The following is a 24,644-nucleotide window of genomic DNA, read 5'->3' on the forward strand; positions in this document are numbered from 1 at the left end:
AACCTGGATGTGATCTTCAAGATTCCCCTGTCCAGAGGGGGTCTTATCCTTCTATTGTAGTTTCCATAGGCACTAAGCACAGAGTTCAGAGTCCATTGGAGAGGTGGCCGAGCTTCATCAGCATGAACAGGCCTAAGACGGAGTCTAGCTCTGTCTGTTTCCTCCTTCATTCCCCTGTCTTGATGTTCTTAACTCATATTATGAGCATCATTCATAGGGATATATTGCACTCTGGCTCTCCAACTGCCAATTTGGGAGAATGACACCAACCTTTGGGTTATGAAGTTCATAATACATTGTAAAATTCAGGGTCCACAAAGCAGAACTATCGAGGCAACTATAACATTGGTAAATATAGTTTTCCACCAATTGCCTTTCACCCAAGATAGGACCGAAGTCCAGAAAGGAATATTTTCATTTGACGTTGCTTTTACCTGGTTTTTCATGTCATCTAAAGCAGTCGATACATTGCCAGATAAGTCAGGAATGTATACACAACATTCAACCTTAATTATAGCACAGGTCCTTCCTTGAGCAGCTGTGAGTATGTCCAAAGCCATCCTATTATGAATTACTGCTTTTCTCATTTGGATTTGCTCTTCATTTAAGGCTTGGATGACTTTTGTTCTATCTAGCAGGGCCTGTTTTGTGAAATTTCTCAAGGCCTCTACTTTAATCATGATATCTGTTGTCCCTATAGAGGGTACAAATAAGGCAGCAATATACTCAATACCATTGAAACATGGATCTTGTCCACCTAGAATGTAAATAAGGTAGATTTACTGGGGCTTGTTGTAGGTTAGGCTTTTGTTACATTGGCATTTATATCAAATGTAACCCCATGACCTGAGTCTATTGACTGTAGGTCTTACACCAAGAGAGCAAGGAGAGGTTATGATTGGCAAGAGAGAGGAAAAGTCTCTTTTTGTCATCCCAGAAAAGAGCAGAGTGGTTTAAAATCTCCTTGGCAGAGCAGCGACACCCACCAAGGAAGTCCATCCATCACTGACAGAGGCATAGCCCTACATCCCCTGCAGTTGGAAGTGTTGTGGAAGTCTGCGTAGGAATGTGCCCATGAGATGAAAACATTGTCCTGAGTTGAAATGGAAGTTAAATTCAAAATCACGTTGATGAGGCCAAGCAGCAGGAGTAGATGGTGCGGCTTCATCCTGAAGGGGCTCGTCCAGGATCTTCTTTTCCTTCTTCTTAAAGATGGTCTTAGTCTTTCGAGGGTCAGCAGGGTCCCTCTGTGCAGTCCACTCAGCGTTTTTTGGGTCTGTGTGGTATGTTCTCTTCACCCTCGTATGATGGATCCAAGGGACAATACCTGCAACTTTAACTGCAGTAAGGGTAGTTAGAATAACATAAGGCCTTTCACCAAGGGGCTAGCAAATCATGTTTCCAATCTTTGACCCATACTTGGTCACCAAGCGTAAACTCATGAATCTGTTCCCCAAGGGGTAACAGCATCCTTTCTTGTACAAACTTAGTTACCCGATTTATTACCTTCAGTTCAGTTCAGTTCAGTTCAGTCGCTCAGTTGTGTCCGACTTTTTGTGATCCTATTACCTTACCCAGTTCCATCTGCTGTGAAATCCTATCCCTCCTTACCTGAGGCAAATTTGTTGACACCTGTTTTATTATGGGAGGGGGCCTCCCATATACAATTTCGTATGGAGAATAGCCTTGGGACTGTGGGGTCATCCTGAGTCTGAGCAGAGCCGTCAGAAGCAAGTCCACCCAGGAGCAGTCAGTCTCTATGATCCACTTGGAGAGTCTCTTTAATGTCCGGATGGTTCATTCAACCATCTCAAAACTCTGGGCCTATATGCAGTGTGCAGTTTCCATTTGATGTTTAAAGTTTTGCTTACTTGTTGTACTAAATCAGCAACAAAAGCCAGGCCATTGTCTGATCCAATGTAGTAGGAAATCCAAATCTGGGAACTATTTCCCTAAGCAGGCACCGGGCTACTTCTGATGCTCTTTTAGTCCAGGTAGGAAAAGCTTCTACCCATCCTGAGAACGTACATACCATGACCAGCAGGTAATGGTAGTGTCGGTGAGGTTTCATGTCAGTGAAGTCCACTCCCAGGTGTTCAAAGGGCAGCGTACTTTTCAGCCAAAAACCCAGAGGTTTTTGTCTGAATACCCGAGAGGCAGCATTAACCTGTGGGCAGGCAGCATGCCTAGGTGGGTCGCTTGGTGTGTTTGGCTTACCAGATTGTGTGCCAGCTCCTCCGGTACCAATAATTTGCCACTTGGCAATTCCCACTATCCCTTTTCAGTCTTGATGGCCCCTTCCACTTTGGCTAACCTGACAGCTGTTGTCCTTGTTTTATCAGGCTAGGGCCATTGGTATATAGGACCCAACTAGGGTCTGGAACCTTGTGTCCTTCTTTAAAACAAACCCCAGATACCTTACCTTACCTTACCTTGCAGATCTGTGCCTTCTTTTTTGACACCTGGTAACATGCTTCCATCAGCAGCTGGAGCAGTGTTTTTGTCCTTTTCCAGCATTTTTTCTTGGTCTCAGCAGCCAGCAGCAGGTCATCCCCATATTGTAGGAGCCAGCATCCATACTCTTCCGGATGGAATGAGTTGAGGTCAGAAGCCAAGGCTTCCCCAAAGATGGCTGGGGAGTTCTTAAACCCTTGTGGGGGAGTCCAGATGAGCTGTTGTTTGGTGCCCCTGACTGGATCTTCCCATTTAAAGGCAAAGATGGGCTGTGATGCTGGGGTGAAACGTACATAGAAGAAGGCATCCTTGAGATCTAGGCCAGTATAAACTTTAGTCCTCGGCGGGAGGAGGCTAAGTAAAGTATAGGAGTTTGGAACAGTGGGGTGTAAAGTCACAGTAGCCTGGTTGACTAGCCTGAGATCCTGTACAGTCCTATAGTCCTGTCCTCCTTACTTTTTGACTGGCAGGATTGGCGTATTCCAAGCCGACTGGCACTCTACTAGAATGCCCACTTGTTTTAATCTATTGATGTGGGGCAGTATGCCAGCCCAGGCCCCTATTGGTAGCAGGTACTGGTGCTTTCTAACCGGAATGGTGCCTGGTTTGAGTTCTATTATCACTGGGGCTTGATGTTCAGCCAGCCTGGGGGGAGAGGGGGGTTGTCTTCCGCCCAGACCTCAGGGAATAATTGAGTTAGCTCGCTCTCATGCTCTTCCAGCCCACCTGGTTCTTCCTTAGGAGGATCATGCAACCTCCACTCATCTTGGGGTGGTATTGAGAGAGAGAGCAAATAAGTCATAGTGTCCATCTGGAAGGTGGACCTCTCCTCAGGGGAGAAAGTCACTTGTGCTCCTAGTTTGGAGAGCAAGTCTCTTCCCAACAGGGGTACTGGGCACTCAGGAATGTAGAGGAATTCATGAATCACTTTGTGCCCCTCCCATCTGACATTTTCTGGGCTGGCAAAACGATTTAATCATCGCTTCTCCTGATACACCAGTTAAGTGGTAGTCTTTTTGGAGAGTGGTGCCACAGGTTTTGTTACTACCGACAGTTCTGCTTCTGTATCCACCATGAAGTCAATGTTTTGGTCCCCCACTTTTAAGGTTACCATGGGCTCTTGGGGACCTTATATCTCTGAGCCCTGGCAGCCCTATTTAATTTCCAAGTGAGCAAGCCCCACAACTACGGGAGCTTCCTTTTCCTTCCTTGCCTTAGGGCATTCATTCTTCCAGTGGCCAAAAGCTTGGCACCAGGCACACTGGTTTGGCTGTAACGGGGCCTGGGGCCTCCACTGGGACTGCTTGAAGGACTGTCCTGTCCCTGGGGCAGAGGAGGTTTTCCGGAGGGCCCGAGATAGACTTTCCCAGAGCAGCAGCTAGCATTGTAAATTTCTTGTCTGTTCTCTTTCGTTCCCTCCAGCTCTCTGGCAGAGTACAGTCTCTGCTTACTTCCAACGTCTCCCTCCGCTTCTTGTCAGTACTCACCAGGAGAGGCGGGTATAGCTTGGGCGGTTCGGCTGGAGCCGGATCCTGGAAGTGTTGGGCAGAGGCTTCTGTCACCGGGATTGGAGCCTGCCGAGGTGGTGGCTCTACGACCTCAGGGAGAGCTGGTGGAGGAGCAGCGGCTGCTGCAGGTTTTCACCTGGCCCTGGATTGGGCAGTAAGGTGGCCTCGGTCCTGGTGGAGCACTGAGGCAGGAGCGTCATTATCCAGTATGGGGGAGGGGTCAGGTCGTCCCCGTCCAAATCCTGTAGAATTTCCTTTTTTATCATCAGTCATTTTTTGTCATATTTTCCCCTTTCTCTTCTGGATACAGAACCTTGTCCAAGTAGGAGGGTCTTGAGCTAATCCTAGCCATGAGTCTATATATGGATATTGATCCAGGTGTCCTGGCTCTCCTGTGACTACTGTATAGACTGCTTCCACTATTTTTAAGTTCATGGTGTTCTCTGGTGGCCATCCTACTCCCATAGAGGGCCATTTGCCCTCATAGAGTATTTGGAGGCGGTTAAGCTTCATCTTCACCCCATAGTCTCCTCCTAGTCCCTTCTTAAAATTTTTAATCATGCACTCCAATACAGTTGGCTTAGATTCACTTCCTCCTATCTTGCTTACTTTCTCGGATCTTCTTCTACTTTTCCTTTTCGTTCTGTCTACGAAGTTCTCAGTACCCTATGTACTTCTGATAATTCCACTCAATGACACTTAAATTGCCATTCTGCCTCCTTCCTAATTGGGGTGAGAAGAGCCTTACCTGCCAGATCCCAGAGGGAGAAGGGGGATTGGCATGCCTTCACCTGCCGGTCAGCACAGCCGAACCAGAACACCAAGTGGTCCAAGACTGTTTCTCCCTTAAAGTCCATTCTGCTTTGGTGGGCTTGATCAGGTGCAGATGAAAACACAGATGGGTTAAATATCCCATGTCCTAGGCCATCTCCGGAAAAGCCAATTCATACTCACTTATGTATCCCCTTCTTCTAGCCTAACAATTCTGGGGGGGGGGGTCAAGAATTTCACAGCAAATGGGACACCTCCTGGGGGAGGGCAGAATATGAGCATACAAGGACCAGTTTCCTATCCTAAAAATCCCCTGGCGATCGCTGGTAATAACTTTCCCTGAGATGGCGTGGACACACCTCCTAAATGACCTTCACAAATTTCCTTCCCAAACCCTAGCACGCTTGTCGACCTGTGTACCAAGCAATCGCTGCTGCCTGCCTACTGCAGGCCCCTGTGGGTCCGTGCTCCTTCTAGTCCCTCCCAGGGAGGTGATCAGGTCCCCTCTTCCACCCTGCTGGGTGGGTTCCTCCTCATCTGAGCACTCAGTTCCCTTGCTGCAGTTCACTACCTGCCAAAGTGAAGAAACTGGGGGTTGAAAGGCTGAATTCTTCCAGAGGGGTGAGGCGCCTTCCCCTCTGTAGGAGATTCAAGCCACAAAGCCTCAGGGTAGCCTCAAATGAGACCTGTCTCCTCAAAGCGAGGAGGTTCCCAGCCAATGCAGCAAATGTTATAGCCATACGTTCCGGGAAACAAACTCACTCAGAAGGGCAATGCAGATAGTGGAGTGCAGTTTATTACACCGGCGGGCCCAAGGCAGAGTCTCCTCTTAGCCAAGGACCCTGACCAGCATTTGTGAAAATCTTTTATACCCCATGTGTATGTGTCTGAACCCACCACCCCAATTTCCTTGAGACTTACATAAAACAAAGAAAGGGTAAACACAATCACAATAACCCCATCATCCATGTGTTAGGTGTTCAAACAGTTAATGATCAATAAGCCTGCAGTTACATCCTGATAGATACAGAAAGAATTTATGACCTGTCCGGAGGCAGGGGTGATTAGAGTATGTTTTCTCTTAGGCGATGAGTAACCTGGATGTGAACTTCAAGATTCCCCTGTCCAGAGGGGGTCTTATCCTTCCATTGTAGTTTCCATAGGCACTAAGCACAGAGTTCAGAGTCCATTGGAGAGGTGGCCGAGCTTCATCAGCATGAACAGGCCTAAGATGGAGTCCAGCTCTGTCTGTTTCCTCCTTCAGCCTGAACCATAGTTACTCTATTTTGATTTTTAAATGATCTTAAATATATCACCGTTAACTATTTTATACATAGGCAAATGTAATATGAGTACAGTACATTGAAATATTTTAAAATCTTTCATTTTCAAGGACAGAGTATCCTAGTGTTGGATATAATACCACAAGATTAATACTCTATCCTGCACTTTGTGTTCGATTCAGAAATCACAAAGGATAGTTCTGAGTCATTTCCTAAAAGATTTAGAGAACAATGTCTTTTCTATAGCAACTGAACAGGGTGGGAATGACCCTTATGGGTCATGAAACATTGATATTTGTTTTCACTTAATTGGACAGTTTTTATATGTACAGCCTCACAGACATGTCTGAGAGTTACTTCAGGGCCCAGGCCTATAATTCTGGCAAATAGTAATGACATCTAGGGGTTTTAATCATTTAGGTATATCTTATTGCAGTTCTCAATTATGACTTCTCTGTAAATGCAGCACTTTAAAAAATAACTTTACTGTATGTTTGCCTTTGGCAGTGAGCTTTTTCCATTGTAAGTTTTCTGTTTCTAGTTGTAGCCTTTCCCTTAGAAAAGTCTCTACTATTTCTTGTAATGCTGATTTGGTGGTGCTGAAATTGTTTTGCCTTTGCTTATCTGTGAAATTTTTGAGTCTTTATAAATCTGGTAGAGTATTCTTGGATGTGGGTTCTTTCTTTTCATCACATTAAAAAAAAATTGAGTGTATCATGACACTTTCTTCTAGCTTGCAGAATTTCTGTTGAAAAGTCAGCTGACAGTGTAATGAGGTTGGTGTAAGGTACAAGTACTAATACCAATATTTGGAGAAGACAGAATTGATGATTTTATGACTCAATCAAATTTACAGGTTACAAAACTAAACTTTTCTAACACCCATTTTAGTCAACCAGTTTAGTAATTATTAACCAAATAAATATATTTGGAAATGTATTAACTGGGATGAGTCACAAAATATTGAATCAAGGTTCATACTCAGTATGTGGTGACCCTGGTGAACTGAATGGTTGCTTGTGGGGAAACAGTGGCTGACTTTATTTTTCTGGGCTCCAAAATCACTGCAGATGGTGATTGCAGACATGAAATTAAAAGATGCTTGATCCTTGGAAGGAAAGTTATGACCAACTTAGACAGCATATTAAAAAGCAGAGACATTACTTTGTCAACAAAGGTCCATCTAGTCAAGGCTATGGTTTTTCTGTCCATGTCAGGCAAAGGTAATTGAAAGAGTAAAGAGATATCATCGGTGTGAAAATCTTCTCTTACATGGTGAATAAAACATGAATCTATGCAAACATGAGGGATAAAACATTTTGTAATTAGTTCTTGACAAAAATTTATTTCTCCCTACTAAAAGATCTTAGAAATAACTGCACTAATCAATGTAAACATATATGATATCTTTGTAGAACATGTGCTGGTAAAACACTGCCATTAGTGATCTAGTGATGTTTATCCTTCCAGTGATATTTAGATCTTCATGACCCTAATTCTCATCTCCTGTTTGGGTCTGTGTGTACTGGTGGTTCAGTGCTGCGGGTCTGTTTAATGAAGTCCATGCCTCTGATCCTCCAATGAATCCACACTGTTGTTCTGGGTAAAATCTCTCTTCCTTGCTCTTGATGACAAACTGAAATTATAATGGAGTAATCACAGTTCAGACATACAAAAATGAAGTCAGGAGGCTATTGAGGATCTAGTCTCAAGCTTATCTTTGCACCTCTGAGAACTTGATTTTTCTTTGACCTGTATGAGACCCAAGGACAGGATAAGCTCTACTTAAAGCAATACCTGACAGTTGCAGTGTTATGTTCTCAAGGTCTCCCCTTTTAACAGTGCGACAATTTTGGACCCCAACCATTGCTTACTTAACAGGAACTCTTACTTGCCATATCCAACTATGATTCTTGACAATTCATGGAATGTTGGGAGTTTTGCCTTTATAAACCTCTACCCAAAGAAAGGCAATGCCAAAGAATGCTCAAACTACCTCACAATTGCACTCACTTCACACACTAGTAAAGTAATGCTCAAAATTCTCCAAGCCAGTCTTCAGCAATATGTGAACCGTGAACTTCCTGATGTTCAAGCTGGTTTTAGAAAAGGCAGAGGAACCAGAGATCAAATTGCCAACATCCTCTGGATCATGGAAAAAGCAAGAGAGTTCCAGAAAAACATCTATTTCTGCTTTATTAACTATGCGAAAGCCTTTGACTGTGTGGATCACAATAAACTGTGGACAATTCTTCAAGAGATGGGAATACCAGACCACCTGATCTGCCTCTTGAGAAACCTGTATGTAGGTCAGGAAGCAACAGTTAGAACTGGACATGGAACAACAGACTGGTTCCAAATAGGAAAAGGAGTACATTAAGGCTGTATACTGTCACCCTGCTTATTTAACTTCTATGCAGAGTACATCATGAGAAATGCTGGGCTGGAAGAAGCACAGGCTAGAATCAAGATTGCCAGGAGAAATATCAATAACCTTAGATATGCAGATGACACCACTCTTATGGCAGAAAGTGAAGAGGAACTAAAAAGCCTCTTGATGAAGGTGAAAGAGAAGAGTGAAAAAGTTGGCTTAAAACTCAACATTCAGAAAACGAAGATCATGGCATCTGGTCCCATCACTTCATGGGAAATAGATGGGGAAACAGTGGAAACAGTGTCAGACTTTATTTTTGAGGGCTCCAAAATCGCTGCAGATGGTGACTGCAGCCATGAAATTAAAAGACACTTTCTCCTTGGAAGGAACGTTATGACCAACCTAGATAGCATATTCAAAAGCAGAGACATTACTTTGCCAACAAAGGTTCGTCTAGTCAAGGCTATGGTTTTTCCTGTGGTCATGTATGGATGTGAGAGTTGGACTGTGAAGAAGGCTGAGCACCGAAGAATTGATGCTTTTGAACTGTGGTGTTGGAGAAGACTCTTGAGAGTCCCTTGGACTGCAAGGAGATCCAACCAGTCCATTCTGAAGGAGATCAGCCCAGGGATTTCTTTGGAAGGAATGCTGCAAAAGCTGAAACTCCAGTACTTTGGCCACCTCATGCGAAGAGTTGACTCATTGGAAAAGACTCTGATGCTGGGAGGGATTGGGGGCAGGAGGAGAAGGGGATGGCAGAGGATGAGATGGCTGGATGGCATCACTGACTCGATGGATGTGAGTCTGAGTGAACTTCGGGTGCTGGTGATGGACAGGGAGGCCTGGCATGCTGGGATTCTTGGGGTCACAAAGGGTCAGACATGACTGGGCGACTGAACTGAACTGAACTGGACCCTCAAAAGAGCTATGAGACAGAAATTACAGAAGCTATCATTGAAATGGGGAGTCATCTCTTTAATGCCATGGACATAAAAAAGATAAGGAAAGAGTATTCTGAATGGCTCTATGTCCACCAATTCGATAACTTAATTGAAACAGGTCAATTTCTTAAGTACACAGTCTGGCAAAATGTACACAAGGAATAACATCTGTAACGTGACATTATAGGAAGTGCTAAACTACACTTTACCCTGTGGCCATATTGATTCAAAGCAACATGAATAAATTCTCTTTGTAAAATAACCATCTGGAAGCTAGTAGAAAGATTTCTGTATGCTTAGTGAGTGTGAATTCAGCTACATCAAAGCCAGAAGGAAAGACAAGGACAGAGTCTCACAAATTCAACAGCAAATTAGAAGGACTATACATCATAGCTATTCAGGATTTATCCCTGTCATGCAGGACTGCTTCAACATACAAAATTCAAACAATGTGATCTACAACATTGCCACAACAAAGAATAAAAACCACATGATTTTCTCAACAGATGTAGTAAAAGCATTTGACAGCATTCAACAAGCTTTCATTACAAAAACACTCAACAGACTAGGAATAATAAGTCCATATGAAAACCAATACTAAGAATCATAGATTTCAAAAAGCTGAAAGCTCTTTCTCTAAGCCCTGGAGCAAGGAAGGATGTCCACTCTCACCACTGATACCTGACATAATATTAGAAATCATGGTTAGAGAAATGAGAAAAAGAAGTAAAAGGCATTCAAATCAGAAGGAAGAACTAATATCTGTTCACAGATGACATGATCTTTTATGAAGAAACCATAAAGATTCCATGATTAGATCCTGTTAAGAACTAATAAATGAAATAATTGAGTACATTTGCAGAACATAAGGTGGTCAACATGCAAAAATCAGTTGCTTTTCTATATATTAATAATAAACTATGTGTTAATTAGAAATACAATACCATCTGTAGTAGCAAGGAAAATATCAAAAAGTTAAGAATAACTTAACTAAGGAAATGAAAGCCTGTACACCAAGCCATGTAAAACATTTCTGAAAGAAATTTTAAAAGACACAAAGAAATAGAAAGATATTCCATGTTCATAGTTTGGAAGAGTTAATATTGTTAAAGTGTCCATACTACCCCAAATCATCTAATATTCCATGTAGTATGAATCAAAATCCTAATGACATTTTATACAAAAATAGAGATAATCCTAAAATTCATGTGGAACCACAAGGCTCCAAATGGCCAATGCAATCTTGAAAAAGAAGGACAGAGCTGGAGGCATCACACTTTCTGATTTTAAATATATTAAAAAGGTGATTCAACAGTTTTGTACTAACTTAAAAATAGACACAGAGCAATACAATAGTATAGAGAGCTCAGAAATGAATCCAAGTTTACAGAGTCATGTGATCATGGTCTAGTATGCCAAGACTACCCCGTGTGGAAAAACAGTCTCTTCTACGAATAATGGAGGAAAAATAGATACTCATGTGCAAAAGAATTAAGTTGGACCCTTATTTTACACCAGAGAGAAAAGTCAACAAAAATAGATTAAAGACCAAGTATAAGACCTGAAACTATAAAACTTTTAGAAGATAACACAGGGTATGATCTCCATGACATTGATTCTGACAATGATTTCATGCTTATGACACAGGCAGCAAAAGCAATTTTAGACAAGTGGGACAATAAAAACAAAAGTCTACACAGAAAGCAAAAACAGTCAAAAAGGTTAAAAGACAACATACAGTACAGGAGAAAAATATCTGCAAGTCATATCTGATAAGGGGTTAATCCCCAAAATATATAGAAACTCTTAAAACTCAATAGTAAAAGTTAGAAAACCTATTACCCCAATTTAAATATGGGCAAAGGGCTAGAAGAGCCATCAGTTCAGTTCAGCTCAGTCGCTCAATCGTGTCTGACTCTTTGTGACCCCATGAATTGCAGCATGCCAGGCCTCCCTGTCCATCACCAACTCCCGGAGTTCACTCAGACTCACGTCCATCGAGTCAGTGATGCCATCCAGCCATTTCATCCTCTGTCGTCCCCTTCTCCTCCTGCCCCCAATCCCTCCCAGCATCAGAGTCTTTTCCAATGAGTCAGCTCTTCGCATGAGGCGGCCAAAGTACTGGAGTTTCAGCTTTAGCATCATACCTCTAAAGAAAAACAAGAATGGCAAGCAGGTGTGTGAAAAAGTGCTCAACATCCGTAATCTTCAGAGAATGCAAATCAAAACCACAATGAGATAGCTCCTTATATCTGTTAGGCTAAATATTTTCAGAAAGAAAAAAAGTGTTGACAAGGATTTGAAGAAATTGAAATCCTTGTATACCATTGGTGAAAAGACAAAATGGTGCAGCTTCTATGGGAAACAGAAGAGAGGTAAATCAAAAAACTAAAAATGAAATTACCACATGACCTAGCAATCCCATTTTGGACTATTTAATAAAAGAAGTGAAATCATGATGCTCAGGAGATATTACACACCCATGTTCAAGTTGGCATTATTCACTCTAGACAGATGTGGAAAATCCTCAATGGCCATCAGTGAATGGATGGGAGAAATGTGGTATTTAACAAATGAATGTGTATGCAAAGCTGAAACAGACTCACAGACATATTAAACAAACTAGTGGTTTTCAAAGGGGACAGAGAAGTGGGCATGGATAAATTGTTGGTTGGGGTTAAGAGATATAAACTAGTACAAATAAAATATGTAAGCAACAAGAATATATTGTGTGGGCTTTCTGGTGGCTCAGCGGTAAAAAGCTGACTGCAAGCAGGAGAAATAGGTTGTATCCTCAGGTGGGGACTATCTGCTGGGGAAGGAAATGGCAACCCACTCCAGAATTCTTGCGTGAAAAATAACATGAACAGAAGAGCCTGGCAACCTGCAGTCTCAAGTCTGTAGCCTTGGATGTGACTTAGCAAATAAACAACAACCATAATAGAATGTATGACATAAGGGGTTAAACTTTAGTAAACCATTGGACTTTGGTTGATATTGCTGGGTCAGAGTTGGTTCATTGAGACAAATGCACCACACTGGTGAGGGTTATTGATAGGAGAGGCTTTGTGGGTATAGGATGAGATATGTGGGAATTGAATACATGTTGCCCAGTTTTGTGTGAACTTAGAATTTCTTCAAAAATAACTTATTATTTAAAAGAAAAATATACAAAAATAGTTTTAGAATAGCTCCATTCTACAACTCTTGCCAAGACAAGGTGCATTCCTCTTTGGTTGTGGAGGCTTTAATGCTGATGCCCTCCTGGTCATTTGGACATCAATAGGAATTCCATTAGATGTGTGATATTACTAAACTGAGAGTCAAAAATGCTGAATTCTCAGATAAGGTCTTGTACTGATGAATTGGTGGTAATTAAACTCACTAAGACATACATTGTTCACTTGAAAAAATAAAGATCAGATTAGCTGATCTCAGATTTCCAATTATTTGTCATTCTTTCATTCCGTATAAAGAAGAGCCTTTCAGAAATCCTAGCAGGAAGATGGAGGTACAGAGCAAGACACTCCTTACTCAAGGAATGAAATAGTTGCCAAAGGAGCATGACTGAGCTTATTTTATTCAGAATAAACTGCTGTGCTTCTATTAGTGTGAGAGGCAAACGAGTTGTTTGTTGTTGTTCAGTTGCTAAGTCTCATATAACTAATTGCGACCCTATGGACTGCAGCATGCCAGGCTTTACTGTCCTTCACTATCTCCTGGAGTTTGAACAAACTCATGTCCATTGAGTCAATGATGCCATCCAAGCACCTCATCCTCTGTCTCCCACTTCTCCCCCTGACCTCAAGCTTTCCCAGCATCAGGGTTTTTTTTCCAATGAGTTGGCTCTTCCCATCTGGTGGCCAAAGTATTGGAGCATCAGTCCTTCCGATGAATATTCAGGATTGATTTCTTTGGAATTGACTGGTCTGATCTCCTTGCAGTCCAAGGGACTCTTCTCCAGCATACGGTTTGAAAGCATCAATTCTTTGGTGCTCAGACTTCTTTATGGTCTAACTCTCAAATCCGTACATGACTACAGGAAAAGCCATAGCTTTGACTAGACAGAATTTTTTAAAGAAGTGATGTCTCTGCTTTTTTAGTATGCTGTCTAGGTTTGTCATAGGTTTCCTTCCAAGGAGAAAGCATCTTTTAAATTTATGACTTGAGTCACGATCCACATTGACTTTGGAGCCCAAGAAAATATTACCTGCCACTGTTTCCACTTTCCCCCCCTCTATTTGCCATGAAATGATGGGATCGGATGCTATGATCTTAGTTTTTTGAATGCTGAGTTTTAAGGCAGTCTCTTCACTCTCCTCTTTCACCGTCATCTAGAGACTCTTTAGTTTTTCTTTACTTTCTGCCATTAGAGCAGTATCATCTGTGTATCTGAGGCTATTGATATTTCTACAGCAATCTTGATTCCAGCTTGTGATTTCATCCAATTTGGTATTTCATATGATGTCCTCAGTAGAGATGTTAAATAAGCAGGGTGACAATGCACAGCCTTGACACATTCCTTTCCCAATTTTCAAATATAGCAGTAATGTACGTTGTGAGTATATTTTATGGAAAGTGAGATACATTATAACAATGCTATTAGTAAGGGGAGAGAGAACTTAGATATACTTTGTTACAAGGTACTTGTACTTCATATGAAATAGTACTGGATTATTTTTAAATGGACTTGAATTAATTGTATTTTGAAAATTCTAGGGAAACCATCAAACAGAAGTAATAAAACAGGTGTAAGTAAAAAGAAAATTGAGAAGGTGAGAGGTGTCAGCTGCTTGGTGACTTAAAACGTTCCTCCTTTCTCTTCCCTCTTTAACAACAACCAATGAGAGATCTTTGCCAGCAAAGGTCCATTTGTGCATGTATGTGTGCTAAGTCGCTTCAGTCATGTCAGACTCTGTGAGACCCTGTGAACTCTAGCTCGCCAGGCTCCTGTGTCCATGGGATTCTCCGGGCAAGAATACTGGAGTAGATTGCCATGCCCTCCTCCAGGGGATCTTCCTGACCCAGAGATCAAACCTGCATCTTTTATGTCTCCTGCATTGGCAGGTGGGTTCTTTACCACTAGTACCACCTGAGAAGCCCCAAGGTCCCTATAGTCAAAAATATGGTTTTTCCAGTATGTATGTATGTATGTATGTTTCCAGTAGTATGTATGGATGTGAGATTGGGCCATAAAGAAGGCTGAGCACTGAAAACTTGATGCTTTCAAACTGTGGTGGTAGAGAAGACTCTTGAGAATCCCTTGGACAGCAAAGAGGTCATACTAGTCAATCCTAAAGGAAATCTACCCTGAATATTCAGGGGAAGGACTGATGCTGAAGCTGAAGCTCCAATACTTTGGCCACCTGATGTGAAAAGCTGACTCATTGGAAAATACCCTAATACTATGAAAGATTGAGTGCAAAATGAGAAGGTGGCAGCAGCAGAAGAGATGCTTAGACAGTATCACTGACTCAATGGTCATGAATTTTAGCAACTCCAGAGATAGTGGACTGGCATGATGCAGTCCATGGGATCAAAAGAGTTGGACAACACTGAACAGCTGAACGACAACAATTAGAGATTTATCTATGAGTAAAATGCTTCAGTGGGAGCAGTGGGGCCACTTGTGCACCTGAAAATGGACAGACAGATCTCAGTAAGGGCTGGAGATGCAAAGGGGTTGGTGAAATTGCCCAATGACCTCTTCCTGCCATCAGGGTAGAAACATGGAGAGTGCTGACCTTGGCAGATATCCACACATGAGAGGGAATTTCTAGAAGTCTAGCATGTCTGAAGGACAATTCCAGTGTAGCATCAGAGCAAGAAGAATATGAATTTAGATGCAGTAGAGAGAGAAGAACGCCACAGACTCCTCCCCTCACCCCACTACCAGGGACTGAGCTGTGTGCTGGCAGCATCCTCTCCTGTGGAGGAGATGGAAAGCAGTGAGTGAGTGCCTGGTCACCTTAGTTGTGTGGGTTGCAGCTGGAGAAGCTCATTTCTTTCTAGCAGCAACCACAGTACTACAGCAGGACCCCCATGACTGGGCCAGAGAGGAGAAAGTGAATGCAGTAGATAAGAATTTCAGAGGACGTTAGGGGGGATGCAGTCCTGCTGACTCTTTATGACTCCAGCAGGGAGTCTGTTCACAAGCCTCTGCTATTTTCTGGAAAGCAAAAAAGAGGTTTCTAGCAGCAAGTCTGGTTAGTTTTAAAAAGAGAAAACTAAAAAGATTAAGAATTCTGCTGTAAGAGAGAGCAAGAAAGAGTGTGTGTTTTTCAGTGGAAAACCTAAGAAACAGCACCACCAATAGCAGCACCAATGATCTATACCACCATCTGAAGACAACCAGTTAAGATTTAAGATTTTCACTTAAAGTGTGGTTGAGCCATAGGCTTGGATTACCTGATATTGAATGGTTTGCACCGGAAATGAACCAAGATCATCCTGTTGTTTTGAGATTGCACCCAGGTACTGCGTTTTGAACTGTTTCATCGACTATGAGGGCTACTCTATTCCTTCTAAGGGATTCTTACCTACAGTAGTAGATATAATGGTAGTCTGCATTAAATTCACCCATTCCTGTCCATTTTAGTTCATGATATCTAAAATGTTGATATTCACTCTTGCCTTTCTCCCACTTTACCACATCCAATTTACCTTGATTCATGGACCTAATATTCCAGGTTTCTATGCAATATTATTTTTTATAGCATCACACTTTACTTTCACCAACAGACACATCCATAACTGAGCGTCATTTCTGCTTTGGCCCAGCTTCTTCATTTCTTCTGGAGCTGTTTCTCCACTCTTCCCCGTTGGATATTGGAGACCTACTGACATGGGGGGCTCATTTTCTTGTGTCTTTCTTTTGATGAGGGTGAAAGAGAGTAAAAAAGCTGGCTTAAAACTTAAGATTCAAAAAACTAAGACCATGGCATCTGGTCCCACCACTTCATGGCAAATAGATGGGGAAAAATTGAAAACAGTGGCAGATTTTATTTTCCTGGGTTCAAAAATCACTGTGGACAGTGACTGCAGCCACAAAATGAAAAGATGCTTGCTCCTTGGAAGGAAAGCTATGACAAACCTGGATGGCGCATTAAAAAGCAGAGACATCACTTCTCTGCAAAGCTCTGTCTAGTCAAAGCTGTGGTTTTTCCAGTAGTCATGTACAGATGTGAGAGTTGGACCATCAAGACGGCTGAGTGCCAAGAATTAATGCTTTCAAACTGTGATGCTGGAGAAGACTCTTGAGAGTCTTTGGACAGCAAAGACATCAAAGTGGTCAATCCTGAAGGAAATCAACCCTGAATATTCATTGGAAGAACTGATGCTGAAACTGAGGGACTGAACAACAACTATTATTGTAGAACTCTCTGTTTATCATTTTAGGTCTTTCATTATTTGCCTTATATATTTTGGGGCTCTGTTGCTAAGTATATATATTTGTACAATTATATTGCTTCTTGAGAATTTACTTTTTTAATCCAATATAGAGCATTTCCCTGGAGGAGGAAATGGCAACCTAGTCTAATTAATATTCTTGCTTAGATAATCCCATGGACATGAACCTGGTGAGCTACGATCCATAGGTTGCAAAGTGTTGTACACGACCGAAGTGACTTAACATGCAAAGCATTTCACTCTTATTGTTTCTTTTAAATTGTTAATTATTAAAAACCATTACTTCTTAACCTTAGTATGGTCATTCCTGCTTTATTCGGCTATTCGTTAATGGCAAAATCTCTTTTCCTCTTTCTCATTCAACATATTCGTGTCTTTGTGTTTCAAAAAGTGAGTTTTGTATTGACAAAATGTAGTTATTTTAAATTGAGAGTGATTGACATGACTTTAATTTCAGGTGTACAACATAATGATTCAGTAAAAGGGGATATTGCAAAATGATTACCACAATAAATATAGTTAACATCCATTGCAACACATAGTTTCAATTTTTTCTTGTCATGGAACTCTTAAGATTTACTTTCCTGGCAACTTTCAAATATATAATACAGTATTATTTACAGTGATCATGTAGTATAGTGTATCTGCAACACATTTATTTTATAACTGGAAGTTTATATATTGTTATTCCCTTCATTCTTTTTGGCTACCCCTCATCTCTGGCAGGCACCAATACCAAATAACAAATCTATATTTATGAGATCAGATTTTAAAGTATTTCACATACAAGATTGGTCATATGGTATTTGTCTTTCTGTGTCTAATTTATTTCACTTAGCACAATAACTTCAAGGCCCATCCATGTTGTCACAAGTGTCAAGATTTCCTTCTTTTTTTTAATAGCATATTATATTCTATGTATGTATGGATTGTGTATTATAAACCTGTAATGGAATATTTATATACATAATTTAAAAATGTACTCTTTTGGGCATTCCTTGGTAGCCTGATGGTTAGGTTCCTGGTATTCACTGCCATGGCCTGGGTTCAGTGCCTGAGATCCTACAAGTGAAGTGGCCAAAATATAAATATATATATATATATATATATTCCTATAATATATGTTTAAAATTGTGAGTTTCAATCAATTAAAGTGATAATTAATATTAAAGGACTTATTCCTGCTGTTAGTTTTTGTTCTTATGTATGTTTTTTTGTTTCTCAGTTCTTCTGGTATAGCCTTATTTTTTGTATGATCATTTTTTCTAGTGTACCTTTTTACCCCTTTCAAATGTTTGTATATTTTTAAGTTAATCTTTAAAATGGAAATTATTGGGGTTTTTTTTTTTTTTTTTTTTTTTGCCTATGTAGAACGAAGGTGATTTATTTAGAGAACTACTGATACTAATACAGTAGTTCAGTTCAGTTCAGTTCAGTCGCTCAGTCGTGTCCGACTCCTTGCGACCCCATGAATTGCAGCACGCCAGGCTTCCTGTCCATCACCAACTCCCGGAGTTCACCCAACTCATGTGCATTGAGTCGGTGATGCCATCCAGCTATCTCATCCTCTGTCTTCCCCTTCTCCCCCTGCCCCCAACCCCTCCCAGCATCAGAGTCTTTTCCAATGAGTCAACTCTTCGCATGAGGTGGCCAAAATATTGGAGTTTCAGCTTCAGCATCAGTCCTTCCAATGAACACCCAGGACTGATCTCCTTTAGAATGGACTGGTTGGATCTCATTGCAGTCCCAGGGACTCTCAAGAGTCTTCTCCAACACCACAGTTCAAAAGCATCAATTCTTCAGCGCTCAGCTTTCTTCACAGTCCAACTCTCACATTCATACATGACCACTGGAAAAACCTAGTTAATTTCCCACAAAAAGCACTAAACAATGGTCCAGGAAAAGACATGAAGGATAATAGTGTCTTACTCAACTGACAGAGCAGTCTTCTGATTTTAAGTTTGCTCATTTAATTTTCTCTATGTAAACTTAATGCCATAAATAGCATTAAATTTCTGCTGCAGAATTGTTCAAGAATATTTAAATGGCTGAAGTCTCTAACTGCCTTAGTGCTAGTTGTTGTGACTTTTTCTCTCTCTTAATATGAACTAAATCACTAAGACAACAGAAGGAAAAAAGGCTCAGGCATCCACCAGGAATGACACAGGTAGGAACATTGAAAGGCTATTTTTCTAAATTCCCAAGATAGTAAGAGTATATAAGTTGAGACTTTTAGAGAAATCAGCAGAGCAATACTGAGGGGAGAGTAAAATATCTGAAATCTGAAGAGAACACATTTCTCAGGCTGTAAAGGAAAAGAATATGCTTAAATAGATGAAAAATTAAACTATTATTGTTGGAGTAAATAACAATGTTGGATAAAAATGCAGTGGATTCAAGGAATTTAACTTGGAAGGTAATTAGAATGGGTTTTTAATCTATTAATTTAATATTAAAATATAATTAGAAAACACACTGGAGAAGGAAATGGCAACCCACTCCAGTGTTCTTGACTGGAGAATCCCAGGGACGGGGGAGCCTGGTGGGCTGCCATCTATAGGGTCACATAGAGTCGGACACGACTGAAATGACTTAGCAGCAGCAGCATATAGTGACATCCTTATTACTAATTTCTCATATAATTTTGAATATTATATTTATTGTATAATGCTATTATATAAACTATTATATAATAGTTACATCAGCTTTAAATTAGGCACAGAAATTTCTATATTATTTTCAGAATGATCAATGCTAGAATAATGTTGCTTCCAAAATGAATGGAAAGAAACAGTGAGTAATGGTAAGAGCCAGGAGGCAAAATTTCCAGGGTCCCAGGTCCAAAAGATGGTTCAGAGCCCTCAGTTCATGGTGTGAAGGGCCCTCAGCAATCTTCTGTGCATCTCCAGCGTCTGAAGAATATGGCTGTCAGGGAAGGGAAGTCCGTGAGATGTTTTCTCAGAAATATGAACAGAATAAGCTGTTTCCAAGAAAAACGTATAAAGGGAAAACTGATAGGGAGGGCTAGGCCTATGATTTGGCTACCTGTGGATTTTTTACAGCAGGAAAATACTTACAGTGCAAGATTCTATGTTATGTTAGCATCTTGTTTCCACCAGTACAAATTAATTACACTGGATAAGTAATAAAATTATCTTCAAACATCTTTTCCTGAACAAATATTTAGGTGATAAATAATTCAATGATGTGGGTTTCAAAATTTATTTTAATGTTAATTTTTATTATTTCAAAATGCATGTTGAAAATAAAAAGTCTCTACTATCTTCATACATTATTAATGAATAGGGTTGCTACAATTTTTCATTTAACATGCTGTAAAAATTCTTCACCAAGTATGTCCTTATGTTATTAATTAGTGTTTTATTCATAGCATATCTTGTTATTAATTTATAGTAGATTGAGTTGCATAAACATCTTATTCAACATTTTAGATATTGTGATTTTTAAATAAATTAAATATCATCTTCCATAATACTTACATCACTTTATTTCACTCTTAGAATAAGTTTTAGGGTTGGGGTTACTTGTATAAAAAATATAGTCATTTTTATGACTCTAAAAATATTTGCTAAAACATTTCGCAATTAGATAATATGAATGAAGCTGTTTCATTGCAATTTAGAAGACATTGTTTTTTAAAAACCCAACTTAGAAACCTATTTTATTCTTATGATAGATTCTTCAGTGCACTTTGTATGTGAAAACACTGGGAGGGGGGTTCAGAATGGGGAACACGTGTACACCTGTGGCGGATTCATGTTGAAGTGTGGCAGAACCAATATAATATTGTAAAGTTAAAAACAAAAATAAAACACTATTTACAAAAATAAAGCTTATATCAATATTCCACATCTTCCTGTTGAATTATACATTACAAAGAAGTTCATAGTAACTGTCAATTTTTGGGGGGGGGAGGTACTTTTTATTTATTTTGTTTATTTATTTATTTTAAAATATATATTTATTTATTTTAACTGGAGGCTAATCACTTTACAATATTGTATGGGTTTTGCCATACATCAACATGAATCCGCCACGAGTGTACACGTGTTCCCCATCCTGAACCCCCCTTCCACCTCCCCCCAACCCCGTACCATCCCTCTGGGTCATCCCAGTGCATCAGCCCCAAGCCTCCTGTATCCTGCATTGAACCTGGACTGGCGATTCATTTCATATATGATATTATACATGTTTCAATGCCATTCTCCCAAATCATCCCACCCTCTCCCTCTCCCACAGAGTCCAAAAGACTGTTTTATACATCTGTGTCTCTTTTGCTGTCTCTCATACAGGGTTATCATTACCATCTTTCTAAATTTCATATATATGCATTAGTATACAGTATTGGTGTTTTTCTTTCTGGGTTACTTCACTCTGTATAATAGGCTCCAAACCTCATTCATCCACCTCATTAGAACTGATTCAAATGTATTCTTTTTAATGGCTGAGTAATACTCCATTGTGTATATGTACCACAGCTTTCTTATCCATTCATCTGCTGATGGATATCTAGGTTGCTTCCATGTCCTGGCTATTATAAACAGTGATGTGATGAATACTGGGGTACACGTGTCTCTTTCAATTCTGGTTTCCTCGGTGTGTATATGCAGTAGTGGGATGGATAGCTGGGTCATAAGGCAGTTCTATTTCCAGTTTTTTATGGAATCTCCATACTGTTCTCCATAGTGGCTGTACTAGTTTGCATTCCCACCAATAGTGTAAGAGGGCTCCCTTTTCTCCACGCCCTCTCTAGCATTTATTGTTTGTAGACTTTTTGATGGCAGCCATTCTGACTGGTGTGAAATGGTACCTCATTGTGGTTTTGATTTGCATTTCTCTGATAATGAGTGATGTTGAGCATCCTTTCATGTGTTTGTTAGCTATCGGTATGTCTTCTTTGGAGAAATGTCTATTTAGTTCTTTGGCCCATTTTTTGATTGGGTCGTTTATTTTTCTGGAATTGAGCTTCAGGAGTTGCTTGTATATTTTTGAGATTAATTCTTTGTCAGTTGCTTCATTTGCTATTATTTTCTCCCATTCTGAAGGCTCTCTTTTCACCTTGCTTATAGTTTCCCTTGTTGTGCAGAAGCTTTTAAATTTAATTAGGTCCCATTTGTTTATTTTTGCTTTTATTTCCAATATTCTGGGAGGTGGGTCATAGAGGATCCTGCTGTGATGTATGTCAGAGAGTGTTTTGCCTATGTTCTCCTCTAGGAGTTTTATAGTTTCTGGTCTTACTTTGAGATCTTTAATCCATTTTGAGTTTATTTTTTGTATGGTGTTAGAAAGTGTTCCAGTTTCATTCTTTTACAAGTGGTTGACCAGTTTTCCCAGCACCACTTGTTAAAGAGATTTTCTTTTCTCCATTGTATATTCTTCCCTCCTTTGCCAATGATAAGGTGTCCATAGGTGCATGGATTTATCTCTGGGCTTTCTATTTTGTTCCATTGATCTATATTTCTGTCTTTGTGCCAGTACCATACTGTGTTGATGACTGTGGCTTTGTAGTAGAGCCTGAAGTCAGGTAGGTTGATTCCTCCAGTTCCATTCTTCTTTCTCAAGATTGCTTTGGCTATTCGAGGTTTTTTGTATTCTCATACAAATTGTCAAATTATTTGTTCTAGCTCTGTGAAAAATACCGTTGGTAGCTTGATAGGGATTGCATTGAGTCTATAGATTGCTTTAGGTAGTATACTCATTTTCACTATGCTGATTCTTCTGATCCATGAACACGGTATATTTCTCCCTCTATTAGTGACCTCTTTGATTTCTTTTACCAGTGTTTTATAGTTTTCTATATATAGGTCTTTAGTTTCTCTAGGTAGATATATTCCGAAGTATTTTATTCTTTTCGTTGCAATGGTGAATGGTGTTGTTTCCCTAATTTCTCTTTCTATTTTCTCATTTTTAGTGTATAGGAATGCAAGGGATTTCCGTGTGTTGATTTTATATCCTTCAACTTTACTATCTGGAGAAGGCAATGGCAACCCACTCCAGTACTCTTGCCTGGAAAATCCCATGGATGGAGGAGCCTGGTGGGCTGCAGTCTATGGGGTTGCGAAGAGTCGAACACGACTGAGCGACTTCACTTTCACTTTTCAGTTTCATGCATTGGAGAAGGAAATGGCAACCCACTCCAGTGTTCTTGCTTGGAGAATCCCAAGGATGGGGGAGCCTAGTGGGCTGCCATCTCTGGGGTCGCACAGAGTCCGACATGACTGAAGCGACTTAGCAGCAGCAGCAGCAGCAGTAATTTTCTGGTGGAGTCTTTAGTGTTTTCTATGTAGAGGATCATGTCATCTGCAAACAGTGAGAGTTTTACTTCTTCTTTTCCAATCTGGATTCCTTTTATTTCTTTTTCTGCTCTGATTACTCTGGCCAAAACTCCAAAAACTATGTTGAATAGTAGTGGTGAGAGTGGGCACCCTTGTCTTGTTCCTGACTTTAAGGGAAATGCTTTCAATTTTTACCATTGAGGATAATGTTTGCTGTGGGTTTGTCACATATAGCTTTTATTATGTTGAGGTATGTTCCTTCTATTCCTGCTTTCTGGAGAGTTTTTATCATAAATGGATGTTGAATTTTGTCAAGGGCTTTCTGTGCATCTATTGAGATAATCATATGGTTTTATTTTTCAATTTGTTAATGTGGTGTATTCCATTGCTTGATTTGCGGATATTCAAGAATCCTTGCATCCCTGGGATAAAGCCCACTTGGTCATGATATATGATCTTTTTAGTTTGTTGTTGGATTCTGTTTGTTAGAATTTTGTTAAGGATTTTTGAATCTATGTTCATCAGTGATATTGGACAGTAGTTTTCTTTTTTTGTGGTATCTTTGTCAGGTTTTGGTATTAGGGTGATGGTGGCCTCATAGAATGAGTTTGGAAGTTTACCTTCCTCTGCAATTTTCTGGGAGAGTTTGAGTTAGGATTGGTGTTAGCTCTTCTCTAAATTTTTAGCAGAATTCAGCTGTGAAGCCGTCTGGACCTGACCATCCAGCTTTTGTTTGCTGGAAGATTTCTGATTACAGTTTCAATTTCTGTGCTTGTGATGGGTCTGTTAAGATTTTCTGTTTCTTCCTGGTCCAGTTTTGAAAAGTTGTACTTTTCTAAGAATTTGTCCATTTCTTCCACGTTGCCCGTTTTATTGGCATATAATTGCTGATAGTAGTCTCTTATGATCCTTTGTATTTCTGTGTTGTCTGTTGTGATCTCTCCATTTTCATTTCTAATTTTATTGATTTGATTTTTCTCCCTGTGTTTCTTGATGAGTCTGGCTAATGGTTTGTCAATTTTATTTATCCTTTCAAAGAACCAGCTTTGGGCTTTGTCGATTTTTGCTATGGTCTCTTTTGTTTCTTTTGCATTTATTTCTGCCCTAATTTTTAAGATTTCTTTCCTTCTACTAACCCTGGGGTTCTTCATTTCTTCCTTTTCTAGTTGCTTTAGGTGTAGAGTTAGGTTATTTATTTGATTTTTTTCTTGTTTCTTGAGGTATGCCTGTATTGCTATGAACTTTCCCCTTAGGACTGCTTTTACAGTGTCTCACAGGTTTTGGGTTGTTGTGTTTTCATTTTCATTCATTTCTATGATATTTTGATTTCTTTTTTGATTTCTTCTGTGATTTGTTGGTTATTCAGCAGCGTGTTGTTCAGCCTTCATATGTTGGAATTTTTAATAGATTTTCTCCTGTAATTGAGATCTAATCTTACTGCATTGTGGTCAGAAAAGATGCTTGGAATGATTTCAGTTTTTTTGAATTTACCAAGGCTAGATTTATGGCCCAGGATGTGATCTATCCTGGAGAAGGTTCCGTGTGCGCTTGAGAAAAAGGTGAAATTCATTGTTTTGGGGTGAAATGTCCTATAGATATCAATTAGA

At 40.1% G+C, this 24,644-nt stretch overlaps 2 protein-coding genes across 3 annotated transcripts in view; both read left to right on the top strand.

Moving 5' to 3' along the window:
- Nucleotides 1–17,025, top strand: part of LOC147344087 (cytochrome P450 2C19-like) — a 64,393-nt gene extending 47,368 nt beyond the window's left edge. The window contains exon 10 of the mRNA XM_086378788.1: nucleotides 16,073–17,025. Within this exon, the coding sequence (XP_086234914.1) occupies nucleotides 16,073–16,209 (137 nt within the window). The 3' untranslated portion in view covers nucleotides 16,210–17,025. The remainder of the gene's footprint in view (nucleotides 1–16,072) is intronic.
- LOC147344089 (cytochrome P450 2C9-like) overlaps nucleotides 1–24,644 on the top strand; it is an 85,855-nt gene that overhangs the window by 5,423 nt on the left and 55,788 nt on the right. The gene's annotated exons all lie outside the window — the stretch shown is intronic.

This window comes from Bos grunniens, chromosome 26 (assembly GCF_055505025.1).
Source record: "Bos grunniens cultivar Pamir isolate PY7600 chromosome 26, Bosgru_T2T1.0, whole genome shotgun sequence".
NCBI lineage: Eukaryota > Metazoa > Chordata > Mammalia > Artiodactyla > Bovidae > Bos > Bos grunniens.